Here is a 20,675-nt window from a genome sequence, read left to right as displayed (position 1 = left end):
GACCCAAATAGGCTGGTAATGGGCAGGGAGGGCTACCCATGCCATTTTTCTCAATGATTTTCAACCATATTGCAGGAACCAGATATAACATTAAAACCGCAAGCAGTTTTAAATGGTGTTAATTCCGTTTAATGTCATTTTGTGCAGGGACTGTTCTAAACACGGGAAACACGTGGCACTTCACAGGCATACTACAGACACCCCCCAGGCACCATATTTAAAGGAATATTTCACTTTTTTTTTTCACTTTATTCGTCATTAAAATCAGTGCTCCCGCCAAAACGGCCATTTTAAAAAACATTTTAGGCATTGACCCATGTCCCCTGGGGCAGGAGCCAGGTCCCCAAACCCTTTTTAGGTCAGTATCTTGCATATTAGCCGTTAAAATTAGCACTTTTCATTTCGAACGTTCGAGTCCCATAGACTTCAATGGGGTTCTAACGTTCGTTCGAATTTGGGGTCCGTTCGAAAGTTCTGGTGCGAACCGAACCGGGGGGTGTCCGGCTCATCCCTAGCAGTAAGGTAATCATTTATTACAACCACGGGTGTCAGTGACAGTGAAGATTCATTTCTTTGCACTTAAAGGAACAGTATCACTGAATGTCAGTATAGCAGCACACAGTGTTCTTGTGAAACACTTGCACATCTGCACTACTGTTGCACACTGGACCAAGAAATAACGTCCAATATTGCACTAGAGACTTGATATACTCAGTTTGTTAACAGTATTTTATTTATTTATATATTTTCAATTTGTTTTTATATATATAATTTGGGTTTCTCTTTGATGAAATAAGTCACTTTATGAACTATTCACTTTTTGCGTAAGTTGCACAATTTTGAAATCACATGTAGTTACACTATTTTATGCAATATTGCACATGCTGGATATATGTTTTATATCTGTTTTTAAATATGTTTATTGCACAATAGAAATTTTTTTATGACTAATACTCATGTCCCTTTTAACATATATACGCCAATTAATTTATGATATTATTTTTATATCTGCACATTTGCACTTTATTGGTGATACTGATGAATGTTTGCTAGTTATAATCACAACCCAATATTTTAATAATTTATTATATATAAAAGAAAAAATATATAATATTCTGTAAGGAGTGCAACACCACCCTCTATTTTCTGATTACGTACATACTTGGACACGAGTTTGGTCCTTGCGGTGTATGCAGCACTACCTATCAATATATTATATTTAGAGATTCCTTTTAGCGCAGAAGTACCTACCCCACACACAATGTACAGGGATAGGGACAATTGTAGACACTGACTCAGGTTGAACTGGATGAACTGGTGTCTTTATTCAACCCTATCATTTATATTAGCACTGCTTTCCTTATATTATTATATCTTTGCTGTTGGTGTCACAATTGCTTAAGCAGCTGCTTATTTTGTTTATTTTGATTATATGTACTCCAACGCAGGTTTTCCATATTATTCTTGACCGTCATAGCATTCTTCGAAATCATCCCAAGGCTCATTTGGTCCCCAGCTGTCAATCTCTTTCATGTGGACAAAATCTGTAGATGCCTTAACAGGACAATTCATAAATTCTTGGTGGCTTTTGGTGGTTTGTCATTTCGTCATTTGTAGCGTGATGGTTTTCTGCCCATTCTTTGTAGGAGTGATATGGTCCACTTATCAAAGATTGGCCTGGATATTTTTTAACATATGTTTACAGAGCTTGATTGAACTCACCATGGTGCAGGTGGGGCTGGGAACAGATTTTTCTCTGCTGGCTTTGGCTTAGCTGAGTTTAGTCTGGAGGTTCTCTGTATCTTGATCAACTTAGGTGTTTGGTTATTAGCCAGAATTACTTTATTCTTTCAGGTAATGGTTCTGTAATATTATTAAGGTTACCCTTTGAATAGAACCATGGCCAAATAAATTCCTAATAAATATTTATTTAAATATCTGAGTTTGTTGTTATTGCTTAGTTTAATGTTTCCCTTTGTGCTATCCCATGTCAGTATCCCTAGTGTTTAACGGGACCCCATATGATATCTCAAAGGGGACAGGTGTTTCTCCCTTTGCCCTGTTTTATTTAACAGGCTGCTATTGGCTACAGCAGTGGTTCCCCTTGCCCAGCAACAGAAGCTTGTTTGGTGCCCTTTGGCGGGCACCTGCAGCCCGCGCTATTGGAACATATAAAGCCGGTTGTTACCTGGGCTTAGGTCTCGCCCTATGGAGAAAGACTGGACCACAACTTCCACTCACCCTCCCTTTTCTCTACTGTCACGGTGTTAAGTAGACATGTGCAATTCGTTTCTTTCTGAATTTTGACAAATTTGTTAATTCGGAAACATCCGAATTATCGAAAACCTGTTTAACAAATTTTTCCAAAAATTCGAAAATGTGAAATTTGAACATTTTTTAAATTTGCAAATTCGTAAATTCGAATTCTCAAAAATTCAAAATAACTATTAAATTATAGGTATTGAAATTCCCTTTCACGTTTGGCTGTTAGTCAATGTAATGAATACGAATTTATCCAAAGTTACGAATTATCCGAAATAATGAATACTGTATCTAAATGAATGGAATCTCCTGGGCAAACCGACGTACCTGTATGTCAGTCCATGCAAGGAGGATAGCGGGCACCGTGCGCTGCGGGAGCATGCCTGTGGGTGCTGCAGACTCAATGTCCATTGGAAACCCAGGATCGCTGTGTACAGAGACAGAACGGGGATTCCCCGTTTTGCCTAATGACATGATCCTCTGTTATCAGTGATCGAGAACAATGATCTCTGTCATGTCCCAGTGAGCCCACCCCCACCCCCCCTACAGTTAGAACAGGGAACACACTTGACCGCTTGATCACCCCCTAGTGTTAACCCCTTCCCTGAGAGTGTATAAAATGCACCGATCAATGTAATAATGTCACTGGTCCCCAAAAAGTGTAATTTAGGGTCAGATTTGTCAGCTGCAATGTCGCAGTTCTGCAAAAAATCACAGATCTCTGCCTTTACCAGCAAAAACAATAAGAGAAAATAAAAGTCCCTAAATCTATCCCATAGTTTGTAGACACAATAACTTTTGCGCAAACCAATCAATATACGCCTATTGTGTTTTTTTTTTGTTTTTTTTTTAACAAAAACATGTAGAAGAATCAGCCTAAACTGATGAACAAATTTGTTTTTTTATATTTTTTGGGGGATATGTATTATAGCAGAAAGTAAAACAAATAGTTTTTTTTTTTCAAATTGCACAAAGAATAAAAACTGCAGAGGTGATCAAATACCACCAAAAGAAATCTCTATTTTTGAGTAAAAAAAAGACATCAATTTTGTTTGGGTACAGTGTCAAATACCGCGCAGTTGTCAGTTAAAGCGACACAGTGCCGTATCGCAAAAAATGGCCTGGTTATTTAGGGAGCAAATCCTTCAGGGGCTGAAGTGGTTAATCTCCTCTTCTCAAGAGGGAATAGATTCAGTTCCTCTAATCTATCCTCATAGCGGAGCTCCTCCATACCTCAGTTTGGTCGCCCATGTCTGCACTTTCTCTAGTTGCCCCAATATCCTTTTTGAGAACTGGTGCACAAAACTGAACAGCATATTCCAGATGAGGCGTTACTACTGATTTGTACAGGGGCAAAATGATATCTCTCTCTGGAGTCTATACCTCTCTTAATACAAGGACTTTGTTTGCTTTGGAAGCTTGGTATTGCATGCTATTGTTGAGGTTATGATCTGGCAAAACCCCCAGATCCTTCCCAACTATGAATCCCCAAAGTTGTACTCCCCTAGTATGTGCTGTATGATGCATGCATATTCTTAGCCCCCAAGTGCATAACTTTACATTTATCAACATTAAATCTCATTCACCACATAGTCGCCCAATTAAACAGTGCATTGAGGTCGGCTTGTAAGTTGGAGACATCCTGTAAGGATATTATTCCACTGCATAGTTTGGTGTCATCTACAAAGACAGAAATAGTACTTTTAATCCCAGACCCTATATCATTTATAAAAGGTATTAAAAAGTAAGGGTCCACTCCCAGCACTGAACCTTGGGGTACGCCACTGATAATCTTAGACCATTCAGAGTAAGAATCATTAACCTCTACTCTCTGAATTTGGTCTTTTAACCCTTGTACACACAATCGGAGATTCCGACGGAATGTGTCCGATCGGAGCGTTTTGTCAGATATTCAGACTGTGTGTGGTCTGCGTCGGACTGTTTCCATCGGAATATCCGTCGGACCAACTTTTCCAACTTGTCAGAAATATTTTCCGACAAAATGCTCCGATCGGACATGCTCCAATCATGTGTAGAGTATTCCGATCGGACAAAGTGCCACGCATGCTCAGATCAAATTCCTACACCAAAGCTATTGGCTACTAGCGTGAACATAGTCCCGTCGTAACGAAATAACGTCATCACGTCGGATTTTCCGACAACTTTGGACAAAATCCGACGGATTTGGTTGTCGGAATCTCCGACCGTGTGTACAAGGGCTAAGACAGTTTTTCATCCATTTACAAACTGATCTTTCCAAGCCTGTAGACTTTACCTTACACATTGTTATCTTTTTCTTACCTGTACATACAGTCTCTATCTTCATTCTTTTAAGAGAAGACTCAACTTCCAACTGGTGGGTCATCCAACCAAATATAATGTTGTTTTCCACATTCCTGCCCAGTGAAACCTTTTCTATTTGTTCTGCACTTAGAACCTTTGCCCAGACATTGAATTCTGTGATATTACCACTAAAGGATTCCTTCTCCTTAAATGTCCCGCCGTAGGAATCTTGATCTTGTCCAATAATAAAAATACCATCTTTAATGATATCCTCTGATGCAGACAGTTTCGAGTAGGATTTCCATTTCCCATCAGCATAAAGGGCCATTGTACCATTCAATTTTTGCCAAGTTATACACAAATGATGCCACTTTCCATCATTGGGGAACATTGGTGAGTATCCTGAATGTTGCCCATGTACTATGATAGCAAATTTGACAAATCCATCCTCATCACTCATTCCTCGCAGTTGAAACTCATTACTGAAATTAAATACTGCATACGAAAACACTGTTGCAAATTCTTTATGTGAGTTTCCCCATTGTATGTAAGCACATACAGTGATTTCTGGCAAAGCTGGAAAGTGTGCCAGCAGTTTTGCATACTTCGTATCCGTCCTCTTCTCAAAGACCAGGGTAGGCAGTGCCTGGGTTTCTATAAAGGGGAAGAAAGAACATTCTTAATGAACAAATGCATGGTTCTGACTAATCAGATATTGTAGACTGCATGGTTTTGACAGATCGGGCCTTATTATGTGAAGCAGTGTTGCCTAAGAATACAAGGACGATGCACACTGTATATTTCTAAGTGGTATTATACATGTATTCTTTGATTACATCAACTGAATAGTAATGCATTACAGTATATATGAATGGTGATTGAAAATGTATAATACATTTCTAATAGATTTGTAATGGTGTTTATTTTTACATTTGTTCAATATACATATTAATAATGGATAAATAAGTATCATACGACATACATGGACCTTATTGTTCTGAGTTATCCTATATGGGGTATATGTGCTTATAATCCAACATTATGTCTGGACAGTATAGATAGTTCAGTTGATTATTTCCACTAACTCAACACATTCCTTGGACTTAATCCACTTTATGAGGAGCTTATTAGAGGAGCATATATACACTATATAGCCAAAAGTATTGGGACACCTGCCTTTACAAGCACACTTTAATGGCATCACAGTCTTAGTCCGGAGGGTTCAATATTGAGTTGGCCCATCTTTTGCACCTATAATAGTTTCAATCCTTCTGGGAAGGCTGTCGGCAAGGTTTAGGAGTGTGTCTATGGGAAAGTTTGAAGATTCTTCCAGAGGGGCATTTGTGAGGTCAGGCACTAATGTGGATGAGAAGGCCTGGCTCGCAGTCTCTGCTCTCATTCATCCCAAAGAAGTTCTATTGGGTTAAGGTCAGGACTCTGTGGAGGTCAGTCAAGTTCCTCCACCCCAAACTCACTCATCCATGTCTTTATGGAACTTGCTTTGTGCACTGGTGCACAGTCATGTTGGAACAGGAAGGGGCCATCCCCAAACTGTTCCCATAAATTTGGAAACATGAAATTATCCAAAATGTCTTGGTATGCTGATGCCTTAAGAGTTCCCTTGACTGGAACTAAGGGACCAATCCCAACCCCTGAAAAATAATCCCGCTATAGAGTGAGTTTGGGCTAAACGCCTATCTATCACCCCGATAGAACACATTTGGCATGAATTAGAGCGGAGACTGCAAGCCAGGCCTTTTTGACTACCTCAGTGCCTGACCTCACAAATGCGCTTCTGTAAGAATGGTCAAACATTCCCATAGACACACTCCTAAACCTTATGGACAGCCTTCCCAGAAGAGTTGAAGCTGTTATGGCTGCAAAGGGTGGGCAATCTCAATATTGAACCCTACGGACTAAGACTGGTATGCCATTAAATTTCTTGTGTGTCTAAAGGCAGACACCCTAATACTTTTGTTAATATAGGTACAAAAATAAGCACATCATTTTCTAGCAACCTTATAAAGCAAACTACAAATGTATGCCATATAAAAGAAAGCTCATGCAACTACTTGATTACAGATTATCATGGGGGGAGGAATCAAGACAGACTCCAAAGGGGAATCAAATCAAAAGATGAAAGCCCTATATATGGGGAACCAATGGTCAAGAGGATCCACACAGGCAAGAATAGTTATAGGTGGTTTGAGTTGTTAGTATAATATATAGTTTATATGAAAAATAATATCTTCAGACAGACAAAAAACAATGTAGTAAGCACAGCTAATAAATAGGGGAAGCTTGTGTCACAAACCTAATATAAATTCATCTGACCTTTTTACATCTGTCAGTACAGGTGCAACCCTGCCCAGGGACCATATAAACAGGTAAGGTAAGGCAGTGAAAGGTCCAAAAAATAGAAATTACTCAATTCATTTTCACCTGACATATCTATCTAGTCCCAGATAACTTTACATTGGTCCACAATTCTTATCATTAATGGATCCTAAAATGGGCACAGAGTAAAATGAAATAAAACTTTTTGTGGAGACCATTTAACAATATAAACCCAATATGCTTGAAGCATAAGGTTATCAAAATATATATAAATAAAAATCTAATAATATAAATTAACATAAATTAATATAATATAATATAAATGAATATAATCTAAAAATAAATAATGTTACCTACCCTTGCTGTGTGCTTACATCCTATCTACAATTTGACATTGAATGTTGGAATGGCTCTCTATCCGACGCCATGGAACCCACTCATTGATATATCCCCTTAATTGGCTACCAATTATGGCCATCTGTGGCAACTACAGTATGCAGGGTGTGTAGAGGAGGCGACTGGGCATCCACTGCCATGTGCACGCCTAAGCTGTGGCCGTCCACACCCTCAGAGACTTGGAAAGGTTGGTACACATGGCGCATTATCCTGCTGGAAGTAGCCATCAGAATCAGAAGATGGGTACACTGGAGTCATAAAGTTATAGACATGGTCAGCAACAATACTAGGCCCTGGCGTTTAAATGATGGTCAATTGGTACTAACGGGCCCAAAGTGTGCCAAGAAAATGTCCCCTTTGGTAAGCAGAAGGGGGCTAAAATGTTGGTTAATGGTGCGAAGCGCCCTGCAGCCCAGAGGGCTGCTGGGGGGGGGCAGGGTGGGGCAAGCAGCAGCAAAAAAAGCTGGCCTGCTTCTCTTTTCACTTGGCTGATTGCTGGAGCTGCTGACTGCAAGCACAAGTTTGTCTGCGTCCCATGTTGAAGAAGAAAACAATCTCGAAAGAGGAAGTAAAAGGAAAAAAGCTATTTTTTTTATACTCTACTGATGGAATATATCATTATTATTTTTTTTTTGGGGGGGGGGGGTCTCATTATCTCATTATGAGAAAAGCAAGATAAAAATAACTATCTATATATTGACACTTGAACAATGTTTAACGAAAAAGTGGATGTTGTATTTTTTGTTTTATTATTTTGAAAGTCAAGAGTATTTGGTGATGATATATAGTTCTCTCTTTTTTGGTAAACCCTCTTAATTTTAAGGTCTGCCCTCAGACAGGGAACTACTGCCCCCAGTCCAGTGTGCACTTTGGGCACCCCTTTTTTTGCCCCCTATCACTTATGGGGTTTTGGGCCCTTAATGCCCTGCTGTATACTTGGGCTTGGTATGCGGTTGGGCGGTTCAACCTCCTGGCCTTCATAGGGTCCACTGCATTTTTTTGCGTGGTGTAGTTAGGCTACAATGTGTTTTCTGTTGCTTATTGTTTCTTACTCTCCATCTCTTTAGTTTAACTCATTATACATCAGCTCGTATAAATTCTATGCATTATCCTATATGGTATTATAGTTTATCATATACTAATAAGGCAAAAGGTGTCATCATTGGTTTCTATAAGAACACATACTTTCTATTGGATCAGATGATGTCAGATTATTATGGGAGGATTTTATTTCTCTGGGGTTCGGTGGCATATATACTGTTCAAATAACAAACAATCATAGTTTTTCATCCACATACTGTCCAAACTGAAAGTTTTGGCCAAATGGGTCACTATTTTAGAGGGACATAAGAACATGCCCCTAGACCCTTTTTAAGACACCTCTCGTTGGTATTCTAATATTTCTTGTAGAAGTCTTTCTCAGATGAAGAAATATCTATATAAAACCCAATTATTAGATGTCTGGAGGATTTTAAATCCTAAAGAACATGATTCTTATTACTCTAAAACTCACAATTAGGGATGAGCCGAACACCCCCCGGTTCGGTTCGCACCAGAACTTTCGAACGGACCCCAAATTCGTACGAACTTTAGAACCCCATTGAAGTCTATGGGACTCGAACGTTCGGAATTAAAAGTGCTAATTTTAACGGCTAATATGCAAGATACTGTCCTAAAAAGGGTTTAGGTACCTGGCTCCTGCTCCAGGGGACATGGGTCAATGCCTAAAATGTTTTTTAAAATGGCCGTTTTGGTGGGAGCACTGATTTTAATGACGATTAAAGTGAACAAAAAAAAGTGAAATATTCCTTTAAAAATGGTGCCTGGGGGGTGTCTGTAGTATGCCTGTGAAGTGCCACGTATTTCCCATGTTTAGAACAGTCCCTGCACAAAATGACATTAAACGTAAATAACATCATTTAAAACTGCTTGCGGTTTTAATGTTATATCTGGTTCCTGCAATATGGTTGAAAATCATTGAGAAAAATGGCATGGGTAGTCCTCCCTGCCCATTACCAGCCCCTTTGGGTCTTGTACGCATATTAAGGGGAACCCAGTACCCATATTAAAAAAAGAAAATACGTGTGGCCCCCAGGCCCTATATACCGTATATACTCGAGTATAAGCCGAGATTTTCAGCCTCTTTTTTGAGGCTGAAAGTGCCCCCCTCGGCTTATACTCGAGTCATCGCTGTCTGCCTGCTCGATCAGCGTGTCGAGCAGACAGACAGCGGACATTCTACCATTCAAACGCCGCGCCTCCGCCTCCGCCTTCGCCTGTGATAGGCGGAACACTGAATTTCCCAGCAGCCTGTGTTCCGCCTATCACGGACATCGTCTCATCCTCGTACTACGGACGAGGATGAGACGATGTCCGTGATAGGCGGAACACAGGCTGCTGGGAAATTCAGTGTTCCGCCTATCACAGGCGAAGGCGGAGGCGGAGGCGCGGCGTTTGAATGGTAGAATGTCCGCCGAGGCGCCGACGAAGAGCGGCGATCCTGGCACGGGACGGAGGCAAGGCAAGGCACGGCACGGGACGGGACGGAGGCAAGGCACGACACGGGACGGAGGCAAGGCACGGCACGGGACAGAGGCAAGGAGGCAAGGCACGGGACGGAGGCAAGGAGGCAAGGCACGACACGGGACGGAGGCAAGGCACGGCACGGGACAGAGGCAAGGAGGCAAGGCACGGGACGGAGGCAAGGAGGCAAGGCACGGGACACAGGCTCGGGACACAGGTAGGCTGGACACACACACACACACACACACACACACACACACACACACACACACACACACACACGGACACACACACACAGGGATGGATGGATACACACACACACAGGGATGGATGGATGGATGGAGACACACACACACAGGGATGGATGGATGGATGGAGACACACACACACAGGGATGGATGGATGGATGGAGACACACACACACACAGGGATGGATGGATGGATGGACACACACACACACAGGGATGGATGGATGGATGGACACACACACACACAGGGATGGATGGACGGACACACAGGGATGGACGGACACACACACAGGGATGGACGGACACACAGGGATGGACGGACACACAGGGATGGACGGACACACAGGGATGGACGGACACACACACAGGGATGGACAGGCATGTCTCACCCTCGGCTTATACACGAGTCAATAAGTTTGCCAGTTTTTTTGGGGGTAAATTGGGGGCCTCGGCTTATATTCGGGTCGGCCTATACTCGAGTATATACGGTACTCAGAACAGCAGTATACAGGCGGTGCAAACAAGACAGGGACTGTGTAGGTTTGTTGTGTTAAGTTGAATCTGTTTGTAATTTTCAACTTGTACATTTTCAAAGTGTAGCTCCAGTCAAAAAAACTATTTTTAAGCTTTTTGGAAAACATAGGGAAGGGTTATCACCCCTGTATAATTTGTTTTGTCGTGCATCTTTTTTCATCTCATTTGCTGTTGTCTCCTTCCGTTTGCAAGTAGGAGATGTTTGTAAGTTGGATGTTTGAAAGTAGGGGCCTGCCCTATATGTTCTGCAGAAATGGCAGAACAAGGTGTTGGTTTTGCCACAACATTGTAAGCCCTCAAAGTGACTCTTGGTGGGCGCTGGAGCGCCCTGCTGTGAACGATTATATCAAGAATTGTAATTACATGCCATTGTTGAACAGTGGTAGAAAAATTGACCTTTGGTGGTTGTGGTACTGGTGCCACAACACTATAAGTCCTCACAGTTACTCTGGGTGGGCACAGGAACGGGCCCTCCTGTGAAATATTATATCAAGAATTGTAATTACATGTCCCTGTTAAACAGGGGCAGAAAAATTGGGCCTTAGGCACTGGTGCTGGTGCCACGACACTGCAACCTCTCCAATATACTCTAGTTTTATTGCAGGAATTAGCCCTGCTGCAAAGCATTGCATTAAAAATTGTACTTAAACGCCCCTGTTAAACAGGGGCAGAAAAATTGGGCCTTAGGCACTGGTGCTGGTGCCACCACACTGCAACCTCTCCCATATACGCTTGTTTTATTGCAGGAATTAGCCCTACTGCAAAGCATTGCATCAAAAATTGTAATTAAACGCCCCTGTTAAACAGGGGCAGAAAAATTGGGCTGATGGCATCACCCAGAACCAGAAATGTTCTTCCAACATATCAGCGGAGGAGGAAGAGGATAGACAATCAACATAACTGGACAGTCACTCAGCATCAGCATAGGCAGTCTTGAAAAAAAAATTATTCGGTTACATCAGCTTCAGGTGCTTGGTAGCTGTGGGTGATCCAAGACTGATTCATCTTGATGAAGGTCAGTCGATCAACTGATTCGGTGGACAGGCGCACCCTGTGACCACCAGCAGCACTGAAGGTGCGTTCCGAAAGAACGCTGGATGCAGGACAGGCCAGTAGCTCAATTGCATACTGTACAAGCTCTGGCCAGTGATCCATCCTCAAGACCCAGTAAGCCAGAGGATTTTCGGTGGGAAAGGTGTCCAAGTCTGACCTTGCCCCTAGGTATTCCTGCACTATGGAAATCAGATGCTGGCGATGGTTGCTGGAACCGATCATACCTTGGGGCTGCGGACTAAAAAATTGTCTGAAAGCATCAGTCAGACGGCCACCTTCTCCACCGCTCCTTCTGACCGATGCCTCAGCAACACGTTGTCCAGGACCAGGAGTTTGTAACCTCCCAGTCTCTGGGAACGCGTTGCACAGACCTTTCTGCAAGGCCTCCCGGAGATGTCTCATCCTCTGCTCCCTCTGCGATGGCAAGATAAGGTCGGCAACCTTACCCTTGTACCGTGGATCAAGGAGAGTGGCCAGCCAGTAATAGTCCCTCTCCTTTATCCGAAGAATACGAGGATCCTTCCGCAGGCTTTGCAGGATCAGGGAGGCCATGCAGCGTAGGTTAGCTGAGGCATTCGGTCCGGCGTCCTCTGGGTCACTAAGGACAACATGATCCGCAGCTACCTCCTCCCAGCCACGTACAAGTCCACGTGTTTCTTGGGACTGTAAATCATCCCTACAAGACTGCTGCTGATGCTGAGTGCCAGCCTCCACCTCCATGCTGACACAATCATCCTCCTCCTCCTCTTCCTTCTCCTCATCCTCTTCCTGTGTGATGGGTGGCACAGCAGGAACACTGTCTGGATAAAGGGGGCCTTGAGAGGCAAGGAAGTCCTCCTCTTCCTGCCTCTGTTCTGCCTCAAGTGCCCTGTCCATTATTCCACGCAGCGTATGCTCCAAGAGGTGGACAAGAGGTACAGTGTCACTGATGCATGCACTGTCACTGCTCACCATCCTTGTGGCCTCCTCAAACGGTGACAGGACAGTGCATGCATCCCTGATCTTGCCCCACTGGCGTGGTGAGAAAAAAACGAGCTCCCCTGACCCTGTCCTGGTGCCGTAGTCGCACAGGTACTCATTGATGGCCCTCTGCTGCATGTGCAGCCGTTGCAGCATGGCCAACGTTGAGTTCCACCTGGTGGGCATGTCACATATAAGGCGGTTCTTGGGCAGGTTCAACTCCTTTTGGAGCTCAGCCAGCCGAGCACAGGCATTAAATGATCGGCGGAAATGCACACAGACTTTCCTGGCCTGCTTCAGGACATCCTATAAGCCCGGGTACCTGCCCAAGAACCGCTGCACCACCAGGTTAAGGACGTGAGCTACACAGGGCACATGGGTCAGTTGTCCCTGTCGGAGGGCAGAGAGGAGGTTGGTGTGCCATTGTCGCAAACCACCATTCCTGGCTTAAGCAGGCGTGGTGTCAACCACCTCTCGGCCTGCCCCTGCAGAGCTGACAAAACATCCGTCCCAGTGTGGCTCCTGTCCCCCAAACAAACCAGCGCAAGCAAGGCATGGCATCGTTTTGCCTGCGTACTTGCGTAGCCCCTGGAACGCCTACGGAGCACCGCTGGTTCTGAGGACAGAGCACTGGAAGAGGCCATGGAGGAAGAAGAAGAGGAGGGGGTGGAGGAGAGAGGTGTGTCACAACCAATAGTAGCATTTTGGAGGCGTGGCGGCGGAACAACCTCCAACACTACTGCACCTTGTCCTGCATCCTTCCCAGCTGCCAGAAGAGTGACCCAATGGGCCGTGAAAGACAGGTAACGTCCCTGTCCATGCCTGCTGGACCATGAGTCAGCGGTAATATGCACCTTACCGCTGACCGCCCTGTCCAGCGAGGCAAGGACATTGCCTTCCACATGCCGGTAGAGAGCAGGAATCGCCTTCTGTGAGAAAAAGTGGCGTTTGGGGACCAGCCACTGAGGAACCGCACATTGTACAAACTCACGGAAGGGTGCCGAGTCTACCAACTGAAAAGGCAGCAGTTGAAGTGCTAGCAATTTAGCCAAGCTAGCATTCAACCGCTGGGCATGTGGATGGCTGGGAGTGAAGTTCTTTCGCCGGTCCAGAAGCTGGGGCAGGGACATTTGCCTGCTATAATCGGACGTGGGTGTACTGCTAGCAGAGTGCCCGGAAGCACTTGGCTGTGACACACCTAATTCTACACCTTCATTCCTCTCAGAGCAGGTTTCAGAGAGGACTGAAGGTCTAGTGGGGTTGGAGATGCCAGCTGATGAGGAGCAAGGAGAGGTCCGCTTTGTTCTTTGGTGTGGGTCTTTGAGGTACGCTTGCCAACGAGCTGCATGGCAGGTCAACATATGTCTGGTCAAGCATGTGGTGCCCAAGCGGCTGATGTTTTGGCCACGCGAGATACGCTTGAGACATATGTTGCAAATAGCAGCGGTGCGATCTGATGCACTCGTCTCAAAAAAGACCCACACCAAAGAACTTTTAGAATAACGCGCAGAGGCAGCGCCCTGCACAGGCGGAGCTCTGCGGTGTGATTCAGTCGGTGTGCTGCCCCTAAGCTGGCCCCGGAGGGCATCCTGCCTCGTTGGACATGTGCCTCCTCCTCCTCTCTCCTACCAGGCAACCACGTGGAGTCAGTGCCCTCATCATCCCCTCCCTCTTCATCGCTGTAGCAAACCTGGCAGTATGCTGCAGCTTGTGGAACATGACTGCCAGATTGCTGTCCTTCTGGAGCATCCCCTCTCTCTGCATTCACGCTACTGCCTTCCTCTAGCTGAGTGTCATCATCAGAGCCTACAAAACACTGGGCATCCTCCTGGAACATGTACCCAACACTGTGCTCAAAGAGTTCAGGAGACTCCTCAGGAGGACGTGGTGGGTCTAGGGAAGGAGTCACTGATGATGACATTGAGACGAGGGAAGACGATGCGTTGGCAGCTGCTTTGCTAGTACCCTGAGACTGGGTGAGAGAGGATGAGGAGGATGAAGAGGGCTTGGTCATCCACTCTACCAAGTCGTTGGCACGTTGCGGTTCAACATGTCCAGCTGCCGAAAAGAAGGACAAGCGTGTCCCATGGCCACGTGCTGATGACAATGCACCGCGTCTACGACCAGCACTGTTGTCTCTAGACACAGAGCCTGCTTGCCCTCTTTTATTGGCTCGCACCTGTCTGCCTCTCCTTGCTGGCCTTCCAGACATGGTAATGGCCTGAAGGGAGTTGGGTAGTGTATATTGTGCTGGAGGCACACAACACCCACTAACTCCTGCAGATGCCTTTATTATAGAACACCAGAGGTAAAGGGGTATACTGTACTGGAGGCACACAACACCCACTAAGCCCTGCAGATGGCTCTATTAGAGAACAGCAATAAAGGGTAGATACAGGTGTATATTGTGCTGGAGGCACACAACACCCACTAACTCCTGCAGATGCCTTTATTATAGAACACCAGAGATAAAGGGGTATACTGTACTGGAGGCACACAACACCCACTAAGCCCTGCAGATGGCTCTATTAGAGAACAGCAATAAAGGGTAGATACAGGTGTATATTGTGCTGGAGGCACAAAACACCCACTAACTCCTGCAGATGCCTTTATTATAGAACACCAGAGATAAAGGGGTATATACAGATGTATACTGTGCTGTGCTGGAGGCACACACAACTTCCAATAACTCCTGCAGATGGCAGATGGCTCAAATAGAGAAGAGCTATGTAGGTGGATATAGCGGTGTGTACTGGGTACAGAGCACGCAGACAGCACGCACAAGCTCCTAACACTACTGACTGCAAGCTCTATTATAAAAGATAGATCACTAGCTATATAGGTAAGGTGAATATAGCGGTGTATACTGCGGTCAGGGCACGCAGACAACAACCACTACAGAAGAGCAAGATCGAAAATCGGCCGATAACGATCGGTGTATACTGTGTTGAAGGTACACAGAACACCCACTAACTGCTTCAGACGCCAACACACTACACAAGGCCGCCGCGCTGGCGGCCTTATATAGTGTGGGGCGTGTACTACACAGCCTGAGCTATGATTGGCCACATGCATCCTGCCTGTGGCCAATCATGGCTCTCCTCGCTGCTGGCGCTGTGATTGGCCAAGCATGCGGGGTCACAGTGCATGCTTGGCCAATCATGAGCCAGCAATGCACTGCGATGACACAGTGCATTGTGGGCCGTGAGCACCACACGAATTTGGCGCGAACGGCCCATAATGTTTGTAATTCGCCGAACGGGCGAGGAGCCGATGTTCGAGTCGAACGTATGTCGAACGTATGTCGAACACGAAGCTCATCCCTAATGAGGAGTAAGCTAACTGAATTGGGAGCTAGGAAGTAAAAAGAACATCATCAAAAATTTACAGACTTGCTGGGACAGACTGATTTGGAAAGGGCCCATAAACTTTCCCTTCAAAGAGCCATTTTAGTAAATCTCATGTGGAAATGAAAGGAGCTTAAATTACTACTCGAGTTGGATTTTAAAAAATGCTTTCAGCTTGTGTCCCAGAGATAGCATAAATAGGGAGAAAAGAAAATAGCTACTTTTATTTCTAAGATTAAATCCCATTCTGGGGAGTTTTTGAACACTAACCCTCCTATTGTACAGGCATTTTGCGATCTGTACACAGATCTGTACTACATGAGGGATAAATTAACCCCAATTCCCCTAGAGGAAAAACACAGGAAAATGTTACACTATCTGCAACAAGCACAGCTCTACAAACTTTCTACTGAGTCCCTTCAAAAGCTAGAGGCAGAGTTTACGTAAGTGTTCCATACAACTTTAAAATCAACACCATCGACAAAATCTCCTGGACCAGAGGGGTACACTATTTCCTATTATAAAAGATTTAGAGAAGTCCTTGTCCCACACTTAAAATCTTATGCCGATTCCATTGCGAAGTCAGAGGACTTTCGGGCTGAATTGCTTACGGCACATATATCCATATTACCAAAGTTGGGGAGAGATTTATCCAGGTGTGGAAGCTACCCCCCAATTTCATTACTTACTGCAGATATATAGCTATACGCAAAAGTCTTGGCTACTAGACTCCTTCCTCTGATCCCACACTGGATATGACCAGGCCAAACAGGTTTTTTCCCACGCCCCGAGGCTAGGAACAACTCCTTATGAACATTGTCCATTATTTTGTTTGTCAGGGGCAGTTCCTAGCCCCCCTGTTACTTTCAACTGATGCCAAAAGGCGTTTGACAGGGTACACTGGGAATATTTGCTGACAACGTGTGTTTAGGACTAGGCTCAAAAATGTTCCATTGAATTGCATCTTTATATGTATAACCAACCGCCCAAATAAAGGTTAATGATTTTTGAAGCAATACATTTAAAATGGTACATGTCAGGGGTGGCCATTGTCACCTATTTTACTGCATTTTATTTATTTTTTTATTCTTTCAACGGTACGGTTGAAATCTAATGTACATGGTGTGAAAGTGAAAGGATTGGAACATAAATTAGCTGTGTATGCAGACGATGTTTTATTTTATGTGCAACAACCAATGATCACTCTACCAATTTTGCTGACATTAACACAGGAATTTTAATCTATATCTAACTTTAAAATTAATATGACTAAATCTGAAATAGTAAATATATTAGTACCCACAACTGAAGAACTGAAGCATTTGTATTCAGCCCAGCTGAGTCAATACTTTGTATAACCACCATTCGCTGTAATTACAGCTGCAAGTCTTTTTGGGTATGTCTCCACCAGCTTTTCACATCTAGAGGGTGACAATTTTGCCCATTCTTCTTTGCAAAATAGCTCATACTTACACTTAGCCCCACTCATACTTACAGACCAGTCATGAGTCTGGGCATGGGTAATGGAGGGTAAGGGCTGGCCAGGCAGATCATCAGACTCATGACTGGTCTGTAAGTATGAGTGGGGACTTACTCTTGTACTATTCCTTTCAATTATTATCCTATCTAATACTTACCTTTAATACTTCTATAGACATCTACACTGCATCTTCTCCTGAAGAGTGCCAATGTAGCCACAAAATGCATCAAGCTATCTGATGCTTTCTATGCTACTTTCATATACTACCTATAACATGTTCTTTTGGATTCTACCAACTTAAATACAAATTATGTCTACTACTGTGGAGACATGCATTAATGAGTCTGGTGTTTTTATAATGTTACTACTGTGATACCGCTATGTTGCTATGCTATTATTCTACTATGTATTATGTAATGGAATTAACGTTTCCTTGTTTTACTGTATTATATTGTATGTGTTTTGTCACTATATAATATGTATGGTCACAATTATGGTTTATCCACCAGTCATCATTGTGCTGGGTTGCCTCCCTGGCTGCATGTTTCATATACCGTATATACTCGAGTATAGGCCGACCCGAATATAAGCCGAGGCCCCCAATTTACCCCCAAAAAAACTGGCAAACTTATTGACTCGTGTATAAGCCGAGGGTGAGACATGCCTGTCCATCCCTGTGTGTGTGTCCGTCCATCCCTGTGTGTCCGTCCATCCCTGTGTGTCCGTCCATCCCTGTGTGTCCGTCCATCCCTGTGTGTGTGTCCGTCCATCCCTGTGTGTGTGTCCGTCCATCCCTGTGTGTCCGTCCATCCCTGTGTGTCCGTCCATCCATCCCTGTGTGTGTGTGTGTCCATCCATCCATCCATCCCTGTGTGTGTGTGTGTCCATCCATCCATCCATCCCTGTGTGTGTGTGTCTCCATCCATCCATCCATCCCTGTGTGTGTGTGTCTCCATCCATCCATCCCTGTGTGTGTGTGTCTCCATCCATCCATCCATCCCTGTGTGTGTGTGTCCATGTGTGTGTGTGTGTGTGTGTGTGTGTGTGTGTGTGTGTGTGTGTGTGTGTGTGTGTGTGTCCAGCCTACCTGTGTCCCGAGCCTGTGTCCCGTGCCTTGCCTCCTTGCCTCCGTCCCGTGCCTTGCCTCTGTCCCGTGCCGTGCCTTGCCTCCGTCCCGTGTCGTGCCTTGCCTCCGTCCCGTGCCGTGCCGTGCCTTGCCTTGCCTCCGTCCCGTGCCTTGCCAGGATCGCCGCTCTTCGTCGGCGCCTCGGCGGACATTCTACCATTCAAACGCCGCGCCTCCGCCTCCGCCTTCGCCTGTGATAGGCGGAACACTGAATTTCCCAGCAGCCTGTGTTCCGCCTATCACGGACATCGTCTCATCCTCGTCCGTAGTACGAGGATGAGACGATGTCCGTGATAGGCGGAACACAGGCTGCTGGGAAATTCAGTGTTCCGCCTATCACAGGCGAAGGCGGAGGCGCGGCGTTTGAATGGTAGAATGTCCGCTGTCTGTCTGCTCGACACGCTGATCGAGCAGGCAGACAGCGATGACTCGAGTATAAGCCGAGGGGGGCACTTTCAGCCTCAAAAAAGAGGCTGAAAATCTCGGCTTATACTCGAGTATATACGGTAAGTCCCAAACCTTGCTCTTAGTTAAAGACTAAGGTCCCCCCCTGTCCTTTGCTCTTTCCCTTTTTTCTCTCCCCTTCCCCTTTATTAGTATTTTCTCCTTTTTGCTGCCCTCTCCCTCTTTCTCTTTACTCTCTTTCTTGAAGGGGAGAGGGAGGGAGGAAAAGTTCTATGTTGAGAGCAGAAGACGATACAAGTTATACGTATACTAAAAATATGTGGATATTTAAATTAAATCTGAATTAAGTGATGATTTGCAAGCTACATGTTTAAGAAAGTTGTGATTTAAGGGTTGCTTTGGTGATATTTGTGAAATCAGATATATTATATACTGTATTGTCTTTCTATCTGAAACAGCAATTAAAAAAAAATATTAAACAAACAACCATGCCATGTTCAAAGTCACTTAAATCCCCTTTCTTCCCCATTCTGATGCTCGGTATGAACTTCAGCAAGTTGTCTTTACAACGTCTAGATGTCTAAATGCATTAAGTGGCTGCCATATGATTGGCTGATTAGCAATATGTGTTACCAGGCAATTGAACAGGTGTAACTAATAAAGTGGCTGCTGAGTGTATATGTTCCTCTAATAATCTCCTGATGAAGTGGATTAAGTCCAAGAAACGCATCAAGTTCACAACAGAAGTATCTACAGTATACTGTCCAGGCATAACGTTGGATTATAAACATATATACCTCACTTGGGACAACTCAGCATTATAAGGTCCATGCATGTTGTATGAAACTTTTTAGTAATAGTAAAATGTCTGTTATCCTTTAAAAGAATATATTTTGTAATAAACTTTGTATATTTTTAATCATTATTTTGGGTTGTGCTTTTAAAGTCCCGCCATATTTATATGGGTTTTATGTCTCTGATTTGTACAGAGTAAAAATTTAACAGTTGTAGCTGATCAAACACAGTAGTGCCGCTGGCTGCTGCAATTCAGCCATGTAAATGTAACCTAGCTGTTCTGGTCATGAAGAGTTTGACAGTGTGCAGTTAGCCGTTAGCTTATAAGGTTTTGCCTAATATCCTTCTACCATTTACTTTCAAGATTTAAAAGGGCATTTTTTTTTTTCCATTCATGGAAATTCTTACCCAAAATATCATAAAGGCTCTATAAAGCATTTGTTTTTAAGAAGTATCATTTAACAAAAAACACTTACTGGGTATATGGTTTTCCTCCTTGAGCCATACAGGAAATTGCACCAAATTTGCAACCAACTCCTTGATGCCCCTTGTATCAGAGAGCAGAGATGCAAACTTATGTTCACAATGTTTTTTAGCTTGTTGCTGAGTGAAAGGCTGGCTAATATACTCATATACACCATGTTGACTTTCAATGAAAATTCCGGAGCTGCAGGAATCTGAAAATTAAATTTTTCATTGAGATGTATTACACAAAGCACAGGAAAATACATTACTTACTTTTATAACCAAATTTAGAGCAAATCTCCCAAATGATGGGAATTCCCCTCTTAGCTGTTTCAAGAACAGGTGTCCCCAATAAAATAATTTCCCTTTAAAATTTTGGATTTCCTTTTTTTTTTCTGGATGACAATGGTCACCAGTACAAATAGAGGGGTGAATTTTCTCAATGGGGACACAGACACCAA

At 44.0% G+C, this 20,675-nt stretch overlaps 1 protein-coding gene across 4 annotated transcripts in view; it reads right to left on the bottom strand.

The window, feature by feature from the left end:
- ADGRD2 (adhesion G protein-coupled receptor D2) overlaps positions 1-20,675 on the bottom strand; it is a 930,084-nt gene that overhangs the window by 824,438 nt on the left and 84,971 nt on the right. For all 4 annotated transcript variants that reach the window (XM_077478839.1, XM_077478840.1, XM_077478842.1 and 1 more), the window contains exons 4-5: positions 20,226-20,426; positions 4,564-5,199 (exon numbers count right to left, since the gene is read on the bottom strand). In XM_077478839.1, coding sequence (XP_077334965.1) covers positions 4,564-5,199; positions 20,226-20,426 — 837 coding nt within the window. The remainder of the gene's footprint in view (positions 1-4,563; positions 5,200-20,225; positions 20,427-20,675) is intronic.

The sequence above is a fragment of the Lithobates pipiens genome, unplaced genomic scaffold, assembly GCF_037356315.1.
Source record: "Lithobates pipiens isolate NorthernLeopardFrog02 unplaced genomic scaffold, aLitPip1_a1.2 Scaffold_1, whole genome shotgun sequence".
NCBI lineage: Eukaryota > Metazoa > Chordata > Amphibia > Anura > Ranidae > Lithobates > Lithobates pipiens.
The sequence above is the reverse complement of the archived record's forward strand: the minus strand, read 5'-3'. Positions and strand labels throughout refer to the sequence as shown.